At 39.0% G+C, this 20,494-nt stretch overlaps 1 protein-coding gene across 2 annotated transcripts in view; it reads left to right on the top strand.

The window, feature by feature from the left end:
• Positions 1-20,494, top strand: part of LOC150090485 (murinoglobulin-1-like) — a 257,749-nt gene that overhangs the window by 81,930 nt on the left and 155,325 nt on the right. For both annotated transcript variants that reach the window (XM_090371163.1, XM_090371172.1), the window contains exons 11-12: positions 6,618-6,736; positions 16,196-16,411. In XM_090371163.1, the coding sequence (XP_090227289.1) occupies positions 6,618-6,736; positions 16,196-16,411 (335 nt within the window). The remainder of the gene's footprint in view (positions 1-6,617; positions 6,737-16,195; positions 16,412-20,494) is intronic.

Consider the following 20,494-nt stretch of genomic DNA (forward strand, 5'->3'; position numbering starts at 1 on the left):
TTCGATGATGCGAGGAACTTTAATGGGCTTTTTTTCACTCTGTGGCTGACTTAGTCGGTCTCAGGCGTAGATAGCAAGGTTTTTCCCCAGAAACTGGAGTTTTTTCGTCCAGAAAAACAGGCAAATCGACCAGAGAACACACGCAATTTACAGACACAAATACAGGTTTACATAAGAAATTACGGGTGATCTTAATATAATAATTCGAATATAATAATTTTGCACCTAGTGAACTGAAGGGGACCATCCAGTTGTGAAACTATCCAGCAGGGGTACAGTTGTGGAATCGACATCACACAGAAGACTGGCCAACTCTCTGTGTCAAATGCAGTACTAGATGGTACGTGACTCTCATCACTATGCGCCATGTGGACATGTGTGTGTGTGTGTGTGTGTGTGTGTGTGTGTGTGTGTGTGTGTGTGTGTGTGTGTGTGTGTGTGTGTGTGTGTGTGTGTGTGTGTGTGTGTGTAAAGGACGGCTCCTAGAACGTCAGTTCAACTCCGCCTCGTATCTCGTAAAGAACCATTGCAAAAGGGCCAGACATGTGAATAATATAGGTTTGTGTGAGTAGTGTGCATGTTCTGTTATTGTGTCTGGCCACTTGGCTATCCAGAAGCATCAGTCACCTGGAGAGATGATTCTGGGAAGGTGGGCCACTCCTAATACAACTCATACTGTCTCAATTCGAGACTCTGACACAATTGATGTTGCCAAAAGGTGGGTAAGATTCCTATGAGGGGCCCACTCTAGAGGAAGGAAAAAACCTTTCTGCAATACTACCAGGCGGCCACTCGCTTTCTCGCCCCACAACATTTCCAGACCTGACTAACGCTTGGCTTGGCGCATAATAGTCATTGCTACTATTGCGCCAGTAAAATCGTGCACCAAACCTGACTACGCCGATATTTCTAAACCACTGTTGGAAATTTTCAAGCATTAAGCATAAGCCACTGCGAAGACCCAGTAATTGGATTGCGCAATGTGCCTCTGTCATCTTTCCCGTTTGGAACATAGAAAGGTCTGATCAGTATACTGGGACGAACGTTAACTAGCCCACCTATAAAAGAACTAGCAGAACACCCCTGCGTGTACACAAAGAACAAATCCATCAATAATAACAAAAAAAAATAATAAAACTTGAGTATTCTTTCAGTATTCCTGTGTTTTAGATGTTTCTATAGACACACTACGATTGGATACGTATTTATGATTGTGATTGGTGTGAGATACGAGAGATGCAATCTGCTCAGCATAAAACAATGAGTGGTGCATGCATAAATGGTTACTTAGACCGAAGCGATCTCACACAAGGAAAGGTAGTGTGTTTGCAGATGGACAAAGTTGCAACGGTCAACATAAGAAAAATTAAACTTAATTTCCGCTTGCTACCTAACGTTAATGCGCTAACTGGATTCAATTGTTATCCTTTCTACACCAACAATTACACTTTGGTCGAGGAGTTTAGGGCTGGAAGACCTAAACTCCTCAAACTTTGGTGTACTGCAGATGTTGGACTGGAGGCCATTAAAAATCTACAGGCTGATACAAATGACGCAATTTTTATGGCTTAGAAATCACAGCAATTACGTGTAAGACAATTCGTCGTACAAAAATTTCGTGCATGACAATTCGGTGATATGACAGTTTCGTGCATGTGACAATTTCGTGAGCAAGACAAATTGTCACACACTAGCTCGGTGTTATGTGCAAAAACTTGGTGTACCACATAGAGACATATTAATCAAGTAAAAGGTTTAGGAAATCGCAGAAAATTTTGGCAACGTATAAGTGCAGAAATGGAGAAAGCAAATAAAACAAATAAATATCCGTTTATTCCCTTGATGGATGAGGCCAAAAGAGATTAAATATTTATTGTAACTGCTATATATAGGGTGAGCATAAATATCTTTCCCTGATTAAGAAAAATTATCACTTAAAAAAAATACTGTGCTAGATAGAAACTTGCACCTTGTGTCATAACGAAGGCCAATGCTTAGAGTTTTTTACGCTGTACAGTTGCACAATTGTGGACGATCTAGGGAGCGCTGCAATCGCTACAATGGATACATCGCTGCAATCGCCAGTATCAAAATGGCGTCGATGAAGAAGAAAGCTCAGTGTATTTTGTGGTTTCATGAAACAAAATCGCCAGTTACAGTTCAGCAAAACTTTAGAAGAGAGTATGGGCGAGATCCGCCAGATGTTAAAAACATCAGAGGTTGGTATGCAAAGTTTAAAGAGATGGCAGTGTTGGGGACCTTAAAAGAACTGGTAGGCCTGGTGTGAGTGAAGAGACTGTTGATGCCGTGCGTGATGCTTTTGAACGCACTCCTCGGAAGTCAACTTGTCAAGCATAAAGTGAACTTGGCATACCTCAGAGGACAATGGTTAAAATTTTGCAAAACCTGCTTCGTTTGTATGCATATAAAGTGCAAATTGTTCAAACCTTGGAGCAAGACGATCGTCCCCGACGTGCTGCTTTTGCCACAGAGATTCTGCAGCGAGTTGATGATGAAAACAATGGTTACCTTAAGCGTGTTTTTTTTTCTGATGAGGCTACCTTCCACACCTCGAGGAAGGTAAATCGACACAATGTCCGTATTTGGTGGTCAGAGAACCCACGTGTTGTTTTTGAGAAAGAGAGGGACAACCCTAAAGTGAACGTTTGGTGCGGCCTAATGCACAACAAGGTTATTAGACCATTTTTTTTGCTGAGCCCACCATTTCAGCGAACGTTTACTTGGACATGTTGGAGCAATACGTTGCACCTCAATTAGAAGAGTTTCAGCCATGGATAATTTTCCAACAAGATGGAAAACTGGAGTTTAATTGGTCGTGAGTTCCTAAATGCCATTTTCTAACCGATGGACTGGGATGGATGGTCCAACACCATGGCCAGCCCATTCACCGGACATTATCTCTCTTGACTTTTTTTTATGGGAGTATATTAAGGACAAAATATATTCGACTGCAGTTCTTGATACTGAAATTTTAAAGGCGAGGATAACGGATGTTTTCGCCACGGTTACTAAAGAGATGTTGGAAAAAACATGGAGAGAAATCGAGTATCGACTAGACGTTCTCCAGGCAACAAACGGAGCACATGTAGAAGTACACGGAGGTGGCAAAAAAAAAACCTTTTGAGTTGAGGTAAAATTTGCAAAAAGCGGTATGTTTGTACCCAGCATAGTTCTTGTGTAATAAATGTCTGAAATCAGGGAAAGACTTTATGCTCACCCTGTATATCTGTATGAAATTAAAGTCAACCATGATTATTTTTTTTTGGCGCTTTAGCTCACGATGTGTAATCTTCGGCACAGTACAGACTCGAACCAGCAGCGTGTTTTTGTTTTTTTTTATAGCCACGCACGCTGACTGCGGCCGGCCCAGTGGCAAAAAAGAAAACATAATATACATTTTAATTGTTTATTTGGTGTAAAAGTATGCAATTCGATACTATTATAGTAAATTGGATTATTCAAGGTGGGGAAATTAGAAAAAAACATTTGTAGAGGAGCTATCAACGTGGACTGGGTGAGGACTGGAAAGACAGAAAAAACTTCAACTGGAAAGAAACTAGAAGGAAAAAATGAAGATGATCCGTGTTGGGTTTTTTCCCCATTGGGCCGTTGAAGTGTATGCTGTTCTAGTAGTATGGATTAGTTGACGATTGAGAAACCAGTGAAAAATTACTGGTAGAGAAAAAAGGAAAAATAAATAAAGATGATCATTGGGAAAGCAGATGAAGCTTATGTTTTTCTAGTAGCATGGATTAGTTGGGGATTAGGAAGAAGCCAGGATTAATTCGGGGACACAGATATAAGAAGGAAGAAAGAAAGAAAAGTTAGTGATGACGCAGTTTTCTCGAAAGGAATACGGAGCATTGTGGTTCCGTATAATAGAAGTAGGCAAACAATAAAACAGCGAATGAGCGCTGGTTGTTTGATATATGTGTTTGGAAAGAAAAAAAAAAAGGGACAGTACCACTGGAAATAAATAATTGACACGAAGGTTATTAAAATTAATCGATAACTGAGCAAGCCGTATAAATGAAGTCCAAACTAAGCAGGGTTTTAAATTTAAATAGTTGGACTGTTAGTAATTCCTCTGAAATGGTTTAGTTCCTTGAAAATGACTTACAGTGGCTCTGATCTGCTTGTCTAGGTACTCATCCATTCGTCAGTCTCAGGCAATGATAGCAAGTTTTCTTCCCCCAGAAACTCGCGTTTATCTTCGATCAGAGAACCCAAGCAATTTAAGACATAATACACAGGTCAGAATAAGGTAATTCTCAGGTGGTCCTAATATAACAGTTTTTATCCTGATAATTGCTGTTCCACTCGTTGTTTAAGGAAACACTGTCTTTTAATTTTGTTATCGGTAGCCACGTAGTCGGGCGTATACATGATTGTTATACTGAATTTTCGCAGAGAATTCACTGAATTGTCGTAATTACCGAATGTCCCACTCTCCATACTGGTATACCTTTAAGTTCTGTACAAAGAACTGTCTTGCGCCTAATTGATTTAGAACCAGTGGCGCTCGATTATTAAACGATCGCATTAAGGCGCCTTCGTTAAATTCGCATCTGTTGGGGTCTTTGTGAAGAACATTCTTTCGATGGAAGCGAAGGCTCTGCTTTCCTGTTCCCATAGGTGGAATATGTAGATCCCTCTCAGTTTCTTCATTCATGTGATACAGTGTTACTCGAGGCGATTGTGTGTGGAGCAGTCGGCTAGCACAAGTGAGAAGGTCTATGTCGAGATCGAAGAACCATTTTTGCGGAGTTGGGAATTATATCAGACCAAAAGGACATGCAGGAATGGAAGAGTAAACGTAATGATATGCTCTGGAAGCGGAAGCTGTTGAAATTGTCCAAGCCACAGTTCCCGATAATAAGAAATGTAATCTACATATCTGTTCTCTAATTCAGTTTGGGAGGAACCTGTAGAGAGTGGTAGGTGAATTATTTGTTTGTTAGAGAAAGTGAGTGCATGTGGCCCACGGGTATGATAAGTTATATATTGTTATACCTAGTAACACTGAATACGAAAACCTCACTACACGACGCTTGTTGCAGAAAGCATTAAGATTGTTGAGTTTTGGATAAGATCGGCTTGTGTTTTAAAGCGTGTAGGATCCATTGCGTCGAGGCCGTCAGGATCCTCATATTTCATTTGGCAATGTTTGTTCCAGGTTGCGCTTTGAATAAACTGCAAGTGGTAATCTAGGGAGGGTTCTGAGTGTAGGAAATCAGTTCATAAAACGGTTTATCAATCTTTCATTCTAAAAGAGATTAAGCCATCGTAGATTTTCTGTTCTCAGGAGCCTAATGAACACTGGGAATTTTGTATGGTGCTTCGAGTGGGACGAATACGTTTCTGTTTCAAACTTAATTTATACACTGTTATAATTATTCCTTATTCAAAAAGTAAATAAATTGCGTTTTCCACCAACGCAGCATCCATATGCTAGGAGAGTGGTAAAGAGAAGGGGTCTGTGAAAAAAAATTCGATTAACATATAAGGAAACGAAAACTAAGGCAGTAAAATAACAACAGACAAGGAAACCAAGATAATAAAATAACAGGAAAACAGAAATGTGAAGAAATCACACATGGAAACCATAAAGTACAAGGAACAAAAAAGTCGGAGATAAATGCAACAAAGTACATAATTATAGCACACAGGAAGCACATAAAACACAATTTTCACATATGCTTCTTTTGTGAGTTTATTGTCCTCTGTATATAAATTAAGGATGAGTGCTTTTCAGTTTTTCAAAACTGAATTTTTTTCACAAAAACATTTCTATTTGAAAACTGTGTTCCGGATATTTGAGCTAAGTCACTCAAGTATGAGAAAGTTACTGGCAGAGATAGAAAGGAGTTAAGGGCTAAAAGCTCCATTTTCATAGACGTTTTACGTAACCACAAAAACATTTATGAAAATGGAGGAGGGAGGTTTTATCTTAGAATTTAGAAAGAAACATAGTTATCAAATAGTTATAGTTATATCCTTATCCTTATAGTTATCATATAGATATCCTTATAGTTATCATATAGATATCCTTATAGTTATCAAAAATCGATAACTATAAGGATAGTTATCGATTTTGAATCTGTGTGTCATTAAGGGATGAGTGATATCATGAAGAGTACTAGTAAAAGTAATCTTTATTTGCATCTAAGAAAATACTAACTCCCGTCATGGCACGCAGCTTCTGGGCTTTACCTAAACTGGTTGAGCCCAAAAGCTAGTAGAGCAAGGCTTCAAGTGTTTTCTGGATAATACTTAGTCCCTCCCTCTCCCCCGGTATAAAGACACTGCGTACTAATTGCTTTTATACAGTACATACGTAATCTACTATTCTACTGTAGGAAATATATCATTAAAAAAATCGGACGAGGCTGTTAATTATTAATTAAAATATTTTTGTTCAAACAAAGCATCATATTCGCCTATTAGGGACATAAGTTATGAAGCCGTCTTGTGAATTAAATTCATATTTAAGATTAGAGAAGCATATACTTGCATTGCTGTTTTATTCTGCGTAAGTATTGAATGTTATTCAAACTACAACTGATTTTCTCTCCGAAATGCTCTCATTTCAACAGATCTAACTGCTAACGCAACGTACTCCCTTAAGAGACACCAAGGTCCGGTGAAGCTGTTTTTCTCTGCATCCACCTTAAAAAATAACAAGTACAGAACTGGTCTTCCTTACAGTGGAATGGTAAGTTAGACCATTAATTTCATTAATGCCTAAACAGTTGTTTATGAAAACTTTACTTTGTTGCCAATCCATTTCATCAGAAACTTCTGTAGACCACTCAAATATCAAACTAAAACACGCATAAAACAACTTTAAAAGTATTCTACCTTTTATTGATGCGTTTATTTATTTAATATATTGCGCCCCACTACAAACATTAAACTTCAGCAAATTACAAATTTATTGAAAGAAAAATGCTTGGATGTGGAATCTATCAGATTTCGGATGGTCACATCAGAAACAAAAATAAAAAAAATAATAATAAAGAAAGAAAAACAAAGTGAAAATACTGCAATTTACTGTACACAATGGGGAACAAACGCATCTCATCTAGAAAAAGACAAGGTACACTACATTAAAAAGTATTATACTGTGCAGTACATTAAAAAAAAAAAAAAACTGTTTGCCGTTGCAAAATACAAACAGTATACCGTTTATTGGGGATACAGTATATCCCCAATAAACGGTATACAGGTTTTGGGGATCTATATCCCTTATGATACAGAAATTCTACGTGGGACCACCAACGACCAAAGTTTTACACAATCCCCACTCCAAAATCATACTGTCAAATTTCCGTAACAACACAGCAATTGTCTAAAAGTAAATGACCTACATTCGCGTTTTGAATTACTAAAATTCCTTCGATACTTCCTTTTCTTTTAGGCGGCATATTTAAGGGAAACTTCAGACTGAATACTGTATACAGGCACTTCCCAAAAGCATGAATATTCGCACATACTAAGCAAATCTTTAACATAACTTTGCTAGCAGAGATAAGGAGATGAATCTCAATCTGACTATAAATATAAACAAATCTGCTCAAATAACTTATTCCTTACAGAAACAACCAAACCACATAGAAATTAAAATTGCAAATGTTTCAATTCCCAACGTATTTGCTCACAAAGACCTAGGAGTTGTTTTTGACAAAAATCTTTCATTTAATTCTCACTATGTATATGTTGCTAAAAAAATTCAAAAATCAAGATGGCTTATCAAGCAAGAAACAGAGGCGATTCAAGATAGAAAAACAGTCATTAACCATGTTCAGAGATGCATTTCTCCCATTCTGTCCTATGCCTCCGAAATCTGGTCTGGTGCTCCTCAAGTTACCGTAAAAAAATTCCTTGCGCTAGAGTATTGGGTTCTTAGATGGCTAAACAATAAACTTCGTTTTCCCCGTACAATATCCAGGCAACAGCTTTATAAAAACTTAAAAACAAAGCCTCTGCAACAGATGATCAACGAGTCTGGAGTCATGCTTCTTGCAAAGTTAATTACTTTTGCATCCAGTTCACCAAACCTAGCCAACATAATAGCTCCCACCAACAGAGAAAACTCAAGAAACCAACAACAATTCAAATCCAAACTCTCCAGACTAAAACAAATGGACAGGATGTTCCCCAATGCATCCCTTCACCTCATAAATTATCACAACATTGATTGTAAAAGGTTGCTCAACTCTGAAGCCTACAGGAGTCTCATTTCCAAACAAATTATGAGAAATACAAACAACTGCCTGCCTGCAACCCAGTAACTGCATCCGAGAGCCAAATGTGATGTTCTGCAATATATATTTTTGATCATTACAATTCATATTCGTTGTTAATGTATATATAGAATATCCTATGTATTTTTTATATACTGTATATATATATATATATATTTGTCTCCTTTGTACTGAATTTATGCCCCTAGCCTAGTGCTGTGATGGGCTTGCTGTAGTTGCAATAAATGAAAAATTTATTTATTGTATAAGTCAATGGAGAGACCACACCTTGAGTAGTGCTTACGAAGATCTGAAGGCCACATTTTAGGAAGGATGTAGAGTTACTGGAATGAGTACAAAGAAGGATAACAAGACTGGGAGAGGAAAAGGGGTACTCTAACCAAGAAAAGCTTCAGTTTTGCAGATTGAAGCGTCTGAAGACTAGGAACCTGCGAAGTGATCTGATTGAGGTGTATAAGACGTTGAATGGTTTGAGCAGGTTCAATGCTGATGGGATTCTTTCTCTTGCCCAGATTACAAACCTGAGTGGACATAAACTCAAATTAAAGAAAGACAGTTGTAGAACAGATGTGTGGCAATTTCCCTTTAGCCAGCCGGTAGTTGATTGCTGGAACAGACTTCCATCTGTCCTTGTGGAAGTTGACAGCTTAAATAAATTCAGGAAGAAGTGGACAAACTTCTGGAGCGAATGGATGGGTGAAATGGGAATTTTTTTTTTTTTTTTTTTTTTATGTTGTATAAGCTTGCTTTCTTGCATCATATGCCTCTGATAATGCCAATTCTAATATAATTTCATTGCGAGATAATCAAAGTAACGCTCTGAATTGAATGGGTGGAGTTCATTACAGCGGTCAAAAGAAAGTTATGCATTAAGCCACGTTTCAACACTTTTAATAGTAACTCGTGGCATGTGCAATCGTTAAAGATAGTGCAATGTGTTAAATCAAACATGGTTAATTACGTTTATCAGCCAACCAATTTGAATTAATTATATTGACTTTAAAGAGTAACTTTAGTTTATTTAAAAGCTGCTTTGAGAAAAAGTAACTTGAGTTACTTTCAAGTTTATTATTATTGTTATTATTTTAGGCTGTTCAATGAACTTGAGGGCAAAAGCATGTTACGAGAGCTGAATATGCAATAAATATACAGGGTGTCTCAAAAATACACGGCATAACTTCAGGAATGAGTTCCTCATATGTAGACAATAAAAATATTTTATATCAACATAGTTCCGGAAATGCTTGGTTCTCGAGTTTTGAAGGTTTATCTATGACACTTAAATGTTCACATCACCTTATAGTAATTGTTCAAAATGCCCGCATTCTGCCTGAATACAGGCCTCACATCGACGTCTCATGGACTCGCGAAAACTATGCCAAATTCCTGGCATGTTTCGTATTGTCTAAACCTGCCACAATTCGATTGCGGAGAGTTTCACATCAGCTACCGGAGTCGACTACACCAATTATTTTAAATGGCCACACAAGAGGAAATCTAGTGGATTTAAATCAGTGAGCGTGGAGGCCAGGCAGTTGGTCCACCTCTTCCTATCCACCGACCGGAAAACCTTCGAAATTGCGGGCTAAGTGGCTGAAATGTGCGGGAGCGCCATCGTGCATGAAGTGTGCTTGTTGACGAATGATCAGTGGCGTGTCGTTCAACAAACCAGGCATGTTGTTTTCCAGAAAGTTTCTATACGCCTGCCCTGTGAGTTTGGTTGGAAGTTTGTTTGTTTGGATCGAAGGGTGACACGGGTAATTACAGACCAGTTAGTTTAACTTCTGTTCCGGGTAAAAAAATGGAGTCACTGGTTGAAGCTGCATCGCAGGATCATCTAGACAAGACTGCAGCAATAAGTCAGACACAGCATGGGTTTGTTAAGGGAAAGTCTTGTCTGACAAATTTAATAGGATATTATGATGTGGTTACAAAGGAACTGGATGCAAAAAATAATTTTGATATCATATATTTGGATTTCAGGAAAGCTTTTGACACTGTTGGGCATGGACGACTACAAATTAGAGCAGAATGGTATTAAGGGTAAGTTGCTACAATGGATAAAAGGATGGTTAAATAGGAGAAGACAGAGGGTGGTAATCAATGGGTGCTGCTCTTCGTGGACTAATGTTATTAGTGGAGTACCACAGGGTTCGGTGTTGGGTCCACTGTTGTTTTGTATATTTATCAATGATAGTGATGAAGGTATATCAGGCTTAATGTCAAAGATTGCAGATGATACAAAGGTTGGCAGGGTTGTTAATGACAGCAATGGCAGTGTGCTACTGCAACAGGATCTAGATAATTTGGGCAGATGGGCTAAGAAGTGGCAACTGAAGTTTAACCTTGACAAATGCAAAGTACTGCATATGGGAAGAAGTAACCCCAGAGAAACGTACCAACTGTGTGGTACTACACTTAAGGTGGCAGAAAATGAAAAAGACCTGGGAGTAATTGTACAGTCAGATATGAAGTTTTCTGAGCAATGCAGACAGGCTGCCAGGGCAGGTCATGGGGTTTTGTCAATGATATATAGGAATTTTGCTAGCAGGGAAAAGGAGGTGATTGTCCCTCTGTATAAGGCAATGGTCAGGCCACGCCTTGAGTACTGCGTACAGGTCTAGAGGCCTCATTTTAGAAAAGATGTAGATTTGCTTGAGCGTATACAGAGAAGGGCAACAAGATTGGTGAGGGGAATGAAGGGATCCTCTTACCAATAGAGGCTTAAGTTCTGCAAATTGCAGTGGCTGGAGACTAGGCACCTGCGCGATGATCTGATTGAGGTGTATAAGGCCTTGAATGGGTTGAGCACGCTGAATTCTGATGGGATCCTTCCACTTGTTCAGATTACGAACCTAAGGGGGCATAAATTCAAATTAAGAAAGGATAGATGTAGAATAGATGTGCAGAAATTTGCCTTTAGCCAGCGGGTGGTTAATTGCTGTTACAAACTTCCATCTGTCGTTGTGAAAGGCTGAATAAATTTAAGGAGGGACTGAACAGACATTTGGAGAGAATGGTGTGATTTTTTTTTTTTTTTTTTTGGCTGATGCTGCATAAGCTCATACACTTGCTTTCTTGCATCACATGCCACTAGTACTACTACATGGGGCCCAAATAACTTATCACCAAAAACACCCGCCCAGATGTTGAGGCTGAACCGCTGTTGGTGATATGATGGAAGAACTGCGTGTTGGTTTTCCTCAGCCCATACATGCTGATTGTGAAAGTTTTGGATTCCGTCTCGTGTGAACTGTAATTCATCTGTGAATATCGCTAAGGCAGGAAAGTGAGGAGTTGTAACACACTGCTGCAAGAACCACTAGCAGAACATTACTCGCGCAGGGTAATCTTCTGGTGACAAGGCCTGTACCCGTTGCAGATGGTAAGGATACAGTTGGTGTTTTCAAAACACTCTCCAAATAGTCGAACGTTGAACAGCCAGTTGCATTGCTATTCTGCGTGTGCTGATTCGAGGAGTGGCATGCACAACATCCAAAATCTCCTCCTCGACTTCAGGAGTCGTAGATCTTAGTCGTCCTCTGTCGGCAGCACGAGGTGTGAAGGTCCACTGTTCACAAAGGCGGCGATGGATACCTTCAAATGTTTTCCTGTCTGGCCGTCTTCGTTCTGGGAACCTTTCGTGGTGCAAACGACGAGCCTCCAGAGCATTGCCGTCCGCCAAACCGTACATAAAGTGCATATCCGCATGCTCCTGATTTGAGTACATGGTCGGAATGGAAAACCACCAGATTCTGTCAGTACCTTGTGATAAAGGAAATCATCTGCAGGAGATAAGACATTCCGGTTAATAACTCGGAAACCAAGCATTTCCGGAACTATGTTGATACAAAATATTTTTATTGTCTACATATGAGGAACTCATTCCTGAAGTTATGCCGTGTATTTTTGAGACATCCTGTATATTGCATATTATTTAAAATAATAATAATAAATAAAAAAATCCATACTGCAAGAAAAACAGAAAACTAAAAGTCGACTGTATCATTTTCGAAATCGCTTTAATCTCTAATTGCTACTGCTGAAAATTTAGGGGAATTAATAATGTAACTCGTGCAATACCTAACATACTTTGTACAATACAGAAAATCTCGGTGATCACTGATATGAATTTAAAAATCAAATTTTCGTTTAGCTTTGTTTTGTTAAGGGTAAAAATTATTTAACAGAAACAATGTAGCAGTTAGTTCTGAATTACCACAAATATGTAATCCATTTCTACAATATTTTTCTAACATTACATTACATTACTTAAGGAAAAAAAAAACAACCAAAAATAATAAATTCTGACATAACTGTGAACTTTGACACTCTTTACTTCTCATGTGAGGTTATTTTTTATTTCTTTAATTACATCAGTTTAATCAATAATGGTTTCATCCCTATATATCCACATGTATAGAGGGTATACATTAAACAGGTAAATTAATTACAAATCGCCGTAACGAACTTGGAGATAGATACGAACCTGGCGGCTGTAATGGACTATACCTAATCGAACAATCTTTGAAGTTAGATTCATTTACAGCTACACCGTATTCTCCAAGAACTTGTATAGTTCTGCATTGAATTTATTCAACCCATTCACTTCCACAGAAACAGATGGAAGCCTGTTCCAACAATCAACCACCCGCTGGCTAAAGGCAAAGGTTCACACATCTGTCCTGCAACCAATCCTCCTCAACTTAAATTTATGCCCCCTCATGTGTGTAGTCTCAGCAAGTGGAAAAATACCATTAACGTTCAGCTAACTCAATCCATTCAAAGCTTTAAACACCTCAATCAGATCTCCCCGGACTTGAGACGCTGCAATTTGCAGGTGAAGCCTTTCTAAGTAAGCGTACCGTTTTATTCCCTTCACCAATCTGGTTGCCCTTATCTGCACCCGTTCCAGCAGATATGTATATTCTTTCTAAAATGAGGCCTCTAGACCTGCATGCACTACTCAAGGTGTGGCCTAACCATGGCCGTGTACAAAGGGATGATCACCTTCTTATCCCTGCTAGCAAAATTCCGTATGCCATAGAAAAGACACCACGATCTACTCTTGCAGCCTATCTGCACTGCTGGAAAACTTCATATCTGACTACACAATTACTCCCCATGTCGTTTTCATTCTTCACTACCCTGAGTTAGTACCATACAGTTGATAAATTACTCTGGGGTTACTGCTACCCATGTGCAGTACCTTGCATTTATCAATGTCAACTTCAACTGCCGTTTCAGCCGATCGACCAAATTTTCCCAGATCTTGTTGCAGTAGCTCACCCTGATAACTGTTTTTAACCACACTGTCAACCTTTGTACAGTCTGTAAACTTAGACATTAAGCCTGTTATACCTTCATCAATAGCACTGATAAATATTGAAAACAAAAATGGATCCAGCATTGAATTCTGAGGAACTCCACTAATAAAATAAGTTCTGAAGAGCACTGCCCACTGATAATCACTTTCTGTCTCTATCTTCTTCCACTTAACCACTCTTTATCCATAGCAGTAACATGTTTTTTTATACTTGCTAAATACCATCATTCCTTATTACCATATATTAAAAAATTGGCTAACCTTATTCTCTAATTTGAGTGCTTTAAGCAAACACATGTAAAAGATACACTTCTTCAATTTGTTATATGAATATAAGTCATTTTTTGTCTGGAGGCTGTATATTCAATAAATTGCGAAAAGTAACTGGGTTGTTGTTGTTGTTGATATTGGGTTTTAGAAGCATCGGTAACTAAGGCCATGTTGCTCCTTGTATTATATTGTCTGTAAATTGCGTGTTCTGGGTCGATTTTTTTTTTTGCCGGACGAAAAACCCGAGCTTCCGGGAGAGGGGAAAAAAAAACCATGCTACCTTCGCCTGAGACCGATTCGCTCAGCTGTTGTGAAAAAGATCCATAAAAATTCCTCCTGTGATCGACGAGATTCGAACTCAGGTCTTTTTTCCCACGCGGTGTGTAGAGGACCGAGATCCTACCAACTGTGCTACCACGAGGACAGTAATTAGATACTGGCAATTTAAAATGAAAACTTTTGATTGATACAATATTTAATAACATGAGGCCTACCTTTGACCTTAATTACATAATATATCCTGTCAGTAAACTCCGAACTAATTTTTCATACGAGAAAGGTGATTTTAGTCCATTCCTCCTTCATCACAGTATTCAATTCAGCTGTTAATTAAGGGGATTGTACAATCCGTCTGGATTGTAGCCCTCGTGGGTAGCACAGTTGGTAAAATCGTCGTCCTCCCACCCTGGATGGAAAAGACCTGGGTTTGAGACTCGTCGACGAGAGAAATTTGTATAGGCCTTTTACACAACGTGGCTGAGTTAGCTGGTCTCAAGCGGTGATAGCATGATTTTCCTCCGGAAAGGTTTTTCGTCCAGTTTATACGGATCAGTATATTATGGCCTTAGCCGCTAATGTTCCTAAAACCACATAACAATAATGACAACAACTGGCCTGATTTCTGCACTAGGCAAATCAACACCGTACATTGCTGTATGCTGCAATGTTTGGTTTGTGTGCAACAGCTGTTCCATAAATTACAATTGCATGCAGATTGAAACGTATTATCCTTGTACTAACATCAGTTCCAAGGTCAAAGTACTTGATGAACGCTTCAGTTCATCCTAAAGGCTTCAAAAGGATTGAACAGGTTGGTGAATCGGACGGTATCTTAAATCACTAAAGGCTCTGCAATACAGAAATGCACTATGTGAAAAATAAAAGGCCTTCCCTATATTGCTGGCACAGTGTAGGAGGAGCGGTACCGCCCAGAATGTCAATGGACCACATGTCAGTCATTGTTTCTGAAACAATTCAACTCCGAACCACGAGAAACAATCTGAGATGGTGACAGCATCTTCACAAAATTTAGTTTAAACAACGCACTCTGGTAAATTACGTTTTCTGCGTATATGCCAGACCCAGATTTGGCCATCAGATTAGAAACTGTGCGATTCGTAACTCCATAACACATTTTTTTTTAAAGTTACATGGACCAGATATGACAGGTTATGTTCCAAGAAAGTCGATACTGTGCCCTGTGATTTTTGGTTTGTATGCTCTTTCATTAAATCCACTGTTATGCAGCTTGTTACGTATCATACTGTTAACAAGGAGTTCAGAAAGGCCACATGAATGAGGCCTCACACTAGTATGAGTTCAGGAAGGCCACAGGAACTGATGTTAGTATGAGTTCAGAAAGGCCACAGGAACTGATGCTAGTATGAGTTAAAAAAGACCACAGGAACTGATGTTAGTATGAGTTAAAAAAGGCCACAGGAACTGATGTTAGTATTCAATGAGGATCTATCTACTATTCTTCTGAGCATCCTCCGGTTTCTTTCATCAGTTTCTGTGATCTACTCAAACCATATCCAGCTATAACCCTGTTGGAAATTACTAATCTCAACTCCTTAACCTGTCTGCTGTGCTTTGTTGATCTACTTATTACTAGCATGAATGCAGTTGCTTTTATAATTATCCCTGGACGCGTGGATGCTGACTATGATTCATTTTCCGAATTCCCAGATGTGTCGATATGGCGTATTTCAACTGGGCCTTAAATGAATTCTGAGTAATAAAAAATTTAAATTAAATAGTTCATTTATGGATGACTTCTATATAACATAACGCTTTAAACTTAACTTTGGCATAAACTCCCATGCGTTCGAAGTTTCAAGTATGATACAGGTCATATACGCATTAAAGTATGAGGTAGTTTTAAAAAATCCAGTTCCATGCTTGCAGAACCGGCGAGCGAGAAGCACTGGATTTCGGGTGAATTTTGGAAAGAACAGCAGGATGATTATGATGTATTCATTACACGAAGTATATATTATATATCCTTATACAGTTTCTCATTCAACTTTAGTTGTACGTTGAAAATCCCAACGGAGTTCGCCTTCCAGAAAAAAGTGTAAAAGTGTGCATTGAACCTGTTCCCTACCGAGAATGGATAGAGCGCGAACTGAAGCATACTCTTCCAAAACGTAGAAAAACGTGCAAAGATCTGAAGTCCGATTCTGAAGGAAATGTGCACTTCACCGTTCCTCCTGCACAAGTCGATGAATATAAGCTGAGTGTTATGGTAAGTTTATCTGCACCAATTAGTGTTTCTTTTGCATGACTTTCCTTCTCAATCATGAATGCGATAAAAATTAGAATATTTTTATATTTAATTTCAACGTGGCACACAATGTCAATATCTGATGCTTATTTGAGGACTATAATCGTAGAAATCCAAACCAGAATTCGGATTAATTAGATATTTTAATTCAATAATTAGTCTTTATGTACTAAACAGCGAGCTCGGAATTTTCTATGAATAGCATGAATCAATGTTTGCTTTCACCCAGCGGAAAAGGTGTGGAGTTAGCTAGAACTGTCTTAATTCGCTCAGTAATTTATTATCGTTATTTTTTTTTTTTCATCCTTATGGGACTTTTTCCACCCCGTGACTGATACTGCTACCACGTTCACGACGTGTTGCTTATGTACGGTTAAAATTATTATTTTATTTCTGTTGAGCAAGGAACTCTGACTATCTACAGGTGTTCCAGATACTGAGAGCAAAGTGGAGACATTGTTTTTTTTTTTTTTTGCTAGTTGTTGGCGCATCGGCTTCTGTGGCTATAATGCACCTCCCAAAGTTTTTGCATTTTACTCTGATCCAAGCCCGAGGCGGGATTCGAACCCTCGACTTTTGAGTTTCCAGGCAGGCACTTTACCAACCTGGCTAGCCCGGTCGGCTGGAGACATTGTACAAGATAAACATAAGAAAAGCACCTGGGGTAATATTAGCATTAGTATCGTATGGCGCAAGGAAGCCTGAGGCTTATGATGCACCAGCAAAAAAAAGGAGTAAAATATTAATAATAATAAAATTAAATAATAAAAGAAAAGGAAATACACAACCTATGCATTTCCTTTACTATTCAGCTGACACTTCAATTTCCTCAAACTGTCAGCCCATGTAGGTAAGTCATTCCAATAATTTCTACCTTGATGGCTAAAATAAAACTTCTTACAATTTAGTCTATATTATCTCTCTCCGTAACTTGAATTTATCGCCGCTTGTTCAAGAATCATTTATAAGCGTAAATGTTTCATCCTCATTCATTTTACTTTTGGCTCTCAGATCCTTAAACATCTCAATCAAGTCTCCTCTAAGATGACTAGTTTCCAAGCTCTGAAACCCACATATTCTAAGTCTTTTCTCATATGTACGACCTTTCGCCGATCTCACCAGACGAGTTAACTGATTCTGTACCCGTTCAAGCAGCTCAATATGTTTTTTAGGTGCGGTCTCCATATCTGAACACAGCACTTCAAGTGTGGTCTAACAATAGCCTTGTATAATGGAATTATGACATCCTTATTTCTACTAGAAATTGTTCGATAGAACACCATGGGCCTTCCTTGCAACCTGCCTACAATCTCTGAATACTTCATGCCTGACCGTATCGTAACACACAAGTCCCTTCCTTACAATACTGACTTAAGTTAAACTGCACCAAGTGTATAAGTTATTTCGAGGTTACTGGTTTCCAGGTGTAAGACCTAGCATTTTGCTAAAATAAAGTACAGCTGCCACTTTTCTGACTATCCCTGAAGTATATCTAGGTCACTCTGAAGAAGCAGCTCTGCTTGGTGGTGATCACTAACTGCTCTACCGATCTTTACATCATCTGCAAATTTAGACATCACTCCCTCTATCCCTTCATCGATGTTATTAAAAAAAACTCAAAAACAACAGTGGTCTCAATATACTTGGGTAACCCAACTTCGTATATTAATCCCAACCAAAGAATGACAATTTATCGCGACTCTCTGCCTACTGCCCTGAAGGCATCTTGCTATCCATATAAGGATTTTCCCTGTGATTCCAACCTGTTCCAGCTTATAAAGTAACCGCTCATGTATGACTGAGTCAAATGCTTTGTTCAAATATTAAAAAAACAATGTCGAAATTATTCCCTATATCCAACTGATGAGTGGCCTTGTCAAAATAGCTAACCGGATTTGTTTAACATGATTTTTTCCTTTACATAACAATGCTGCGTATCCTTCAGAATTCCATTTCTATCTAAATGATCCTGAATTCCACCCTTGATCATTGCCTGCATCATTTTGCCTTCTACCGGAGTTAGACTGACTGGTCGGTAATTTTCCACTACACTCATAGAACCGCCTTAATGTATCATTGTCACTTTTCCAACCTAGCGAAACCTCCCCCGAGACCAGCGATGTTGCAAGTGAGTGCACTGAACTTAATGGTCCAGTGCACTGGTTTGCCGCATCCCTTAAAATTACAGGGTATATATCATCAACTTCAGGAGCCGTACTCGCGTGTAGGCTCGAAGAAAGTTATTTTCATTAAATAATCATGTGAAATTTCAATATCATTAATTACACATTTTTCAACTTCACTTCTATAATTTCTCATCGGCATAACGGATTTTTCTTCTGTAAATAACCATGAACTGTTGCGTTCATCTGCAACATCATCTGGGGTATCTATTAATATCACACGTCCATTAGATAAAGGTCATAATTCTCCTCCTCTTCTTTGTATTTATATATGTGAAGAATTCCGTATCCTCACTCTTTGCTCTCTGTGGGTGGATGAAATCTATCCAATTATGTTAAAGGAGGCAGCAAAGGAAATAAGCAAACCCTTTGCCGTAATTATGTGAGCATCCTTGGACTCAGGGGAGATCCCCCACGGACTGGAGATGTGGAAATGTATCCCCAACTCACAAAGGGTGGCAAGAGTAATTACAGACTTTTTAGTTTAACTTCTGTTCTGCGGGAAATGACCATTTATCACAACTGTAGGATCATATAGACAAGACTGCAGTTATAGTTCAGACACAGCATGGATTTGTTAAGGGGAAGTCTTGTCTGACCAATCTGACTGAATACTATGATCTGGTCACAAAGTAACTGGATGCAAAAAATAATTTTGATATCGTATACTTAGATTTTAGGAAATCTTTTCATACCGTTTCACGTGGAAGACTTGTACAAATTGGAGCAGTATGGCAAGTTGCTGCAATGGAAAAAGGGATGGTTAATTGGAAGACGACAGAGAGTGGTAATCAATGGATACTGCTCTTCGTAGACTAATGTTATTAGTGAAGTCCCCCAGGGTTCGATGTTGGGCACATTGCTGTTTCCTGTCTTTATCAATGATATTGATGAAGTATCAGGCGGCTTAATGTCAAAATTTGCAGATAATACGAAGGTCTGCAAGGCTGTTAATGACAATAATGAGAGTACGCTACCGCAATAGGATCTAGAAACATTAAACTTCAGTTGCCACCTCTCACTCCAGTTGGGCTGAGGGGCGGTAACTGAAGTTTAACGTTGACAAATGCAAAGTACTGCAGATGGGTAGTATCAACCCAGAGTAACATACGAATTGTTGTGGTTTTCATTCTCCACTGCAATCAAAGCAGTGTTGGTTGAAAATGATAGGGGATAACTGTGCAGTCAGATATGAAGTTTTCTGAGCATGGAAGTCAGTGTGCAAGAGTAGCTCATGGGGTCTTATGAACGATATACAAAAAGTTTCCTAGCAGCGATAAGGAGGTGACTGTCCCCTTGAATAAGGCAATGGCCAGGCTTCCACACTTTGAGAACTGCATACGGAGGGATGAAATGGGAGTGTTTTTTTTTTTTTTTTTTTTTTTTTGGCTGATGCTGCATAAGCTTGCTTTCTTGCATCATATGCCTTTACTAATGCTAATACAGGTCTGGAAGCCTCATTTTAGGAAGGAAACTAAAGCCAGTAACTGAATGAAACAACTCCACCTAATTGAACAGAAACATTCAAACGGAAAGATTGAGATAACCACACTAAGGACCTTCTGCAACAGGACCAGGACCGGACACGGAATCACGCAGTGCACTGCTCACCTGTCTTAAGATCCCTCTGCGGCAGAAGACACCAGTGATCACCAAGTCAGACTTGACTGTACACATCTCCTGAACCTGACACCAGCGGCTCTGACCTCTGAGACGAACACACTGGACATGACTATTTCTGCGGCTTATTGGCCTCCCCATAATAGTGCACTCTTGCACATTACGTTCTTCCTACTTCCTGGGTTGGGGAAGGAGAAGTCTATTGTCTCCTCCCCTCCTCGCCACCCCATTTTATTCCCTC

The sequence above is a fragment of the Mastigoproctus giganteus genome, chromosome 1 (genome assembly GCF_048544385.1).
Source record: "Mastigoproctus giganteus isolate SK-2022 chromosome 1, ASM4854438v1, whole genome shotgun sequence".
In the NCBI taxonomy this organism is placed as follows: Eukaryota; Metazoa; Arthropoda; class Arachnida; order Uropygi; family Thelyphonidae; genus Mastigoproctus; species Mastigoproctus giganteus.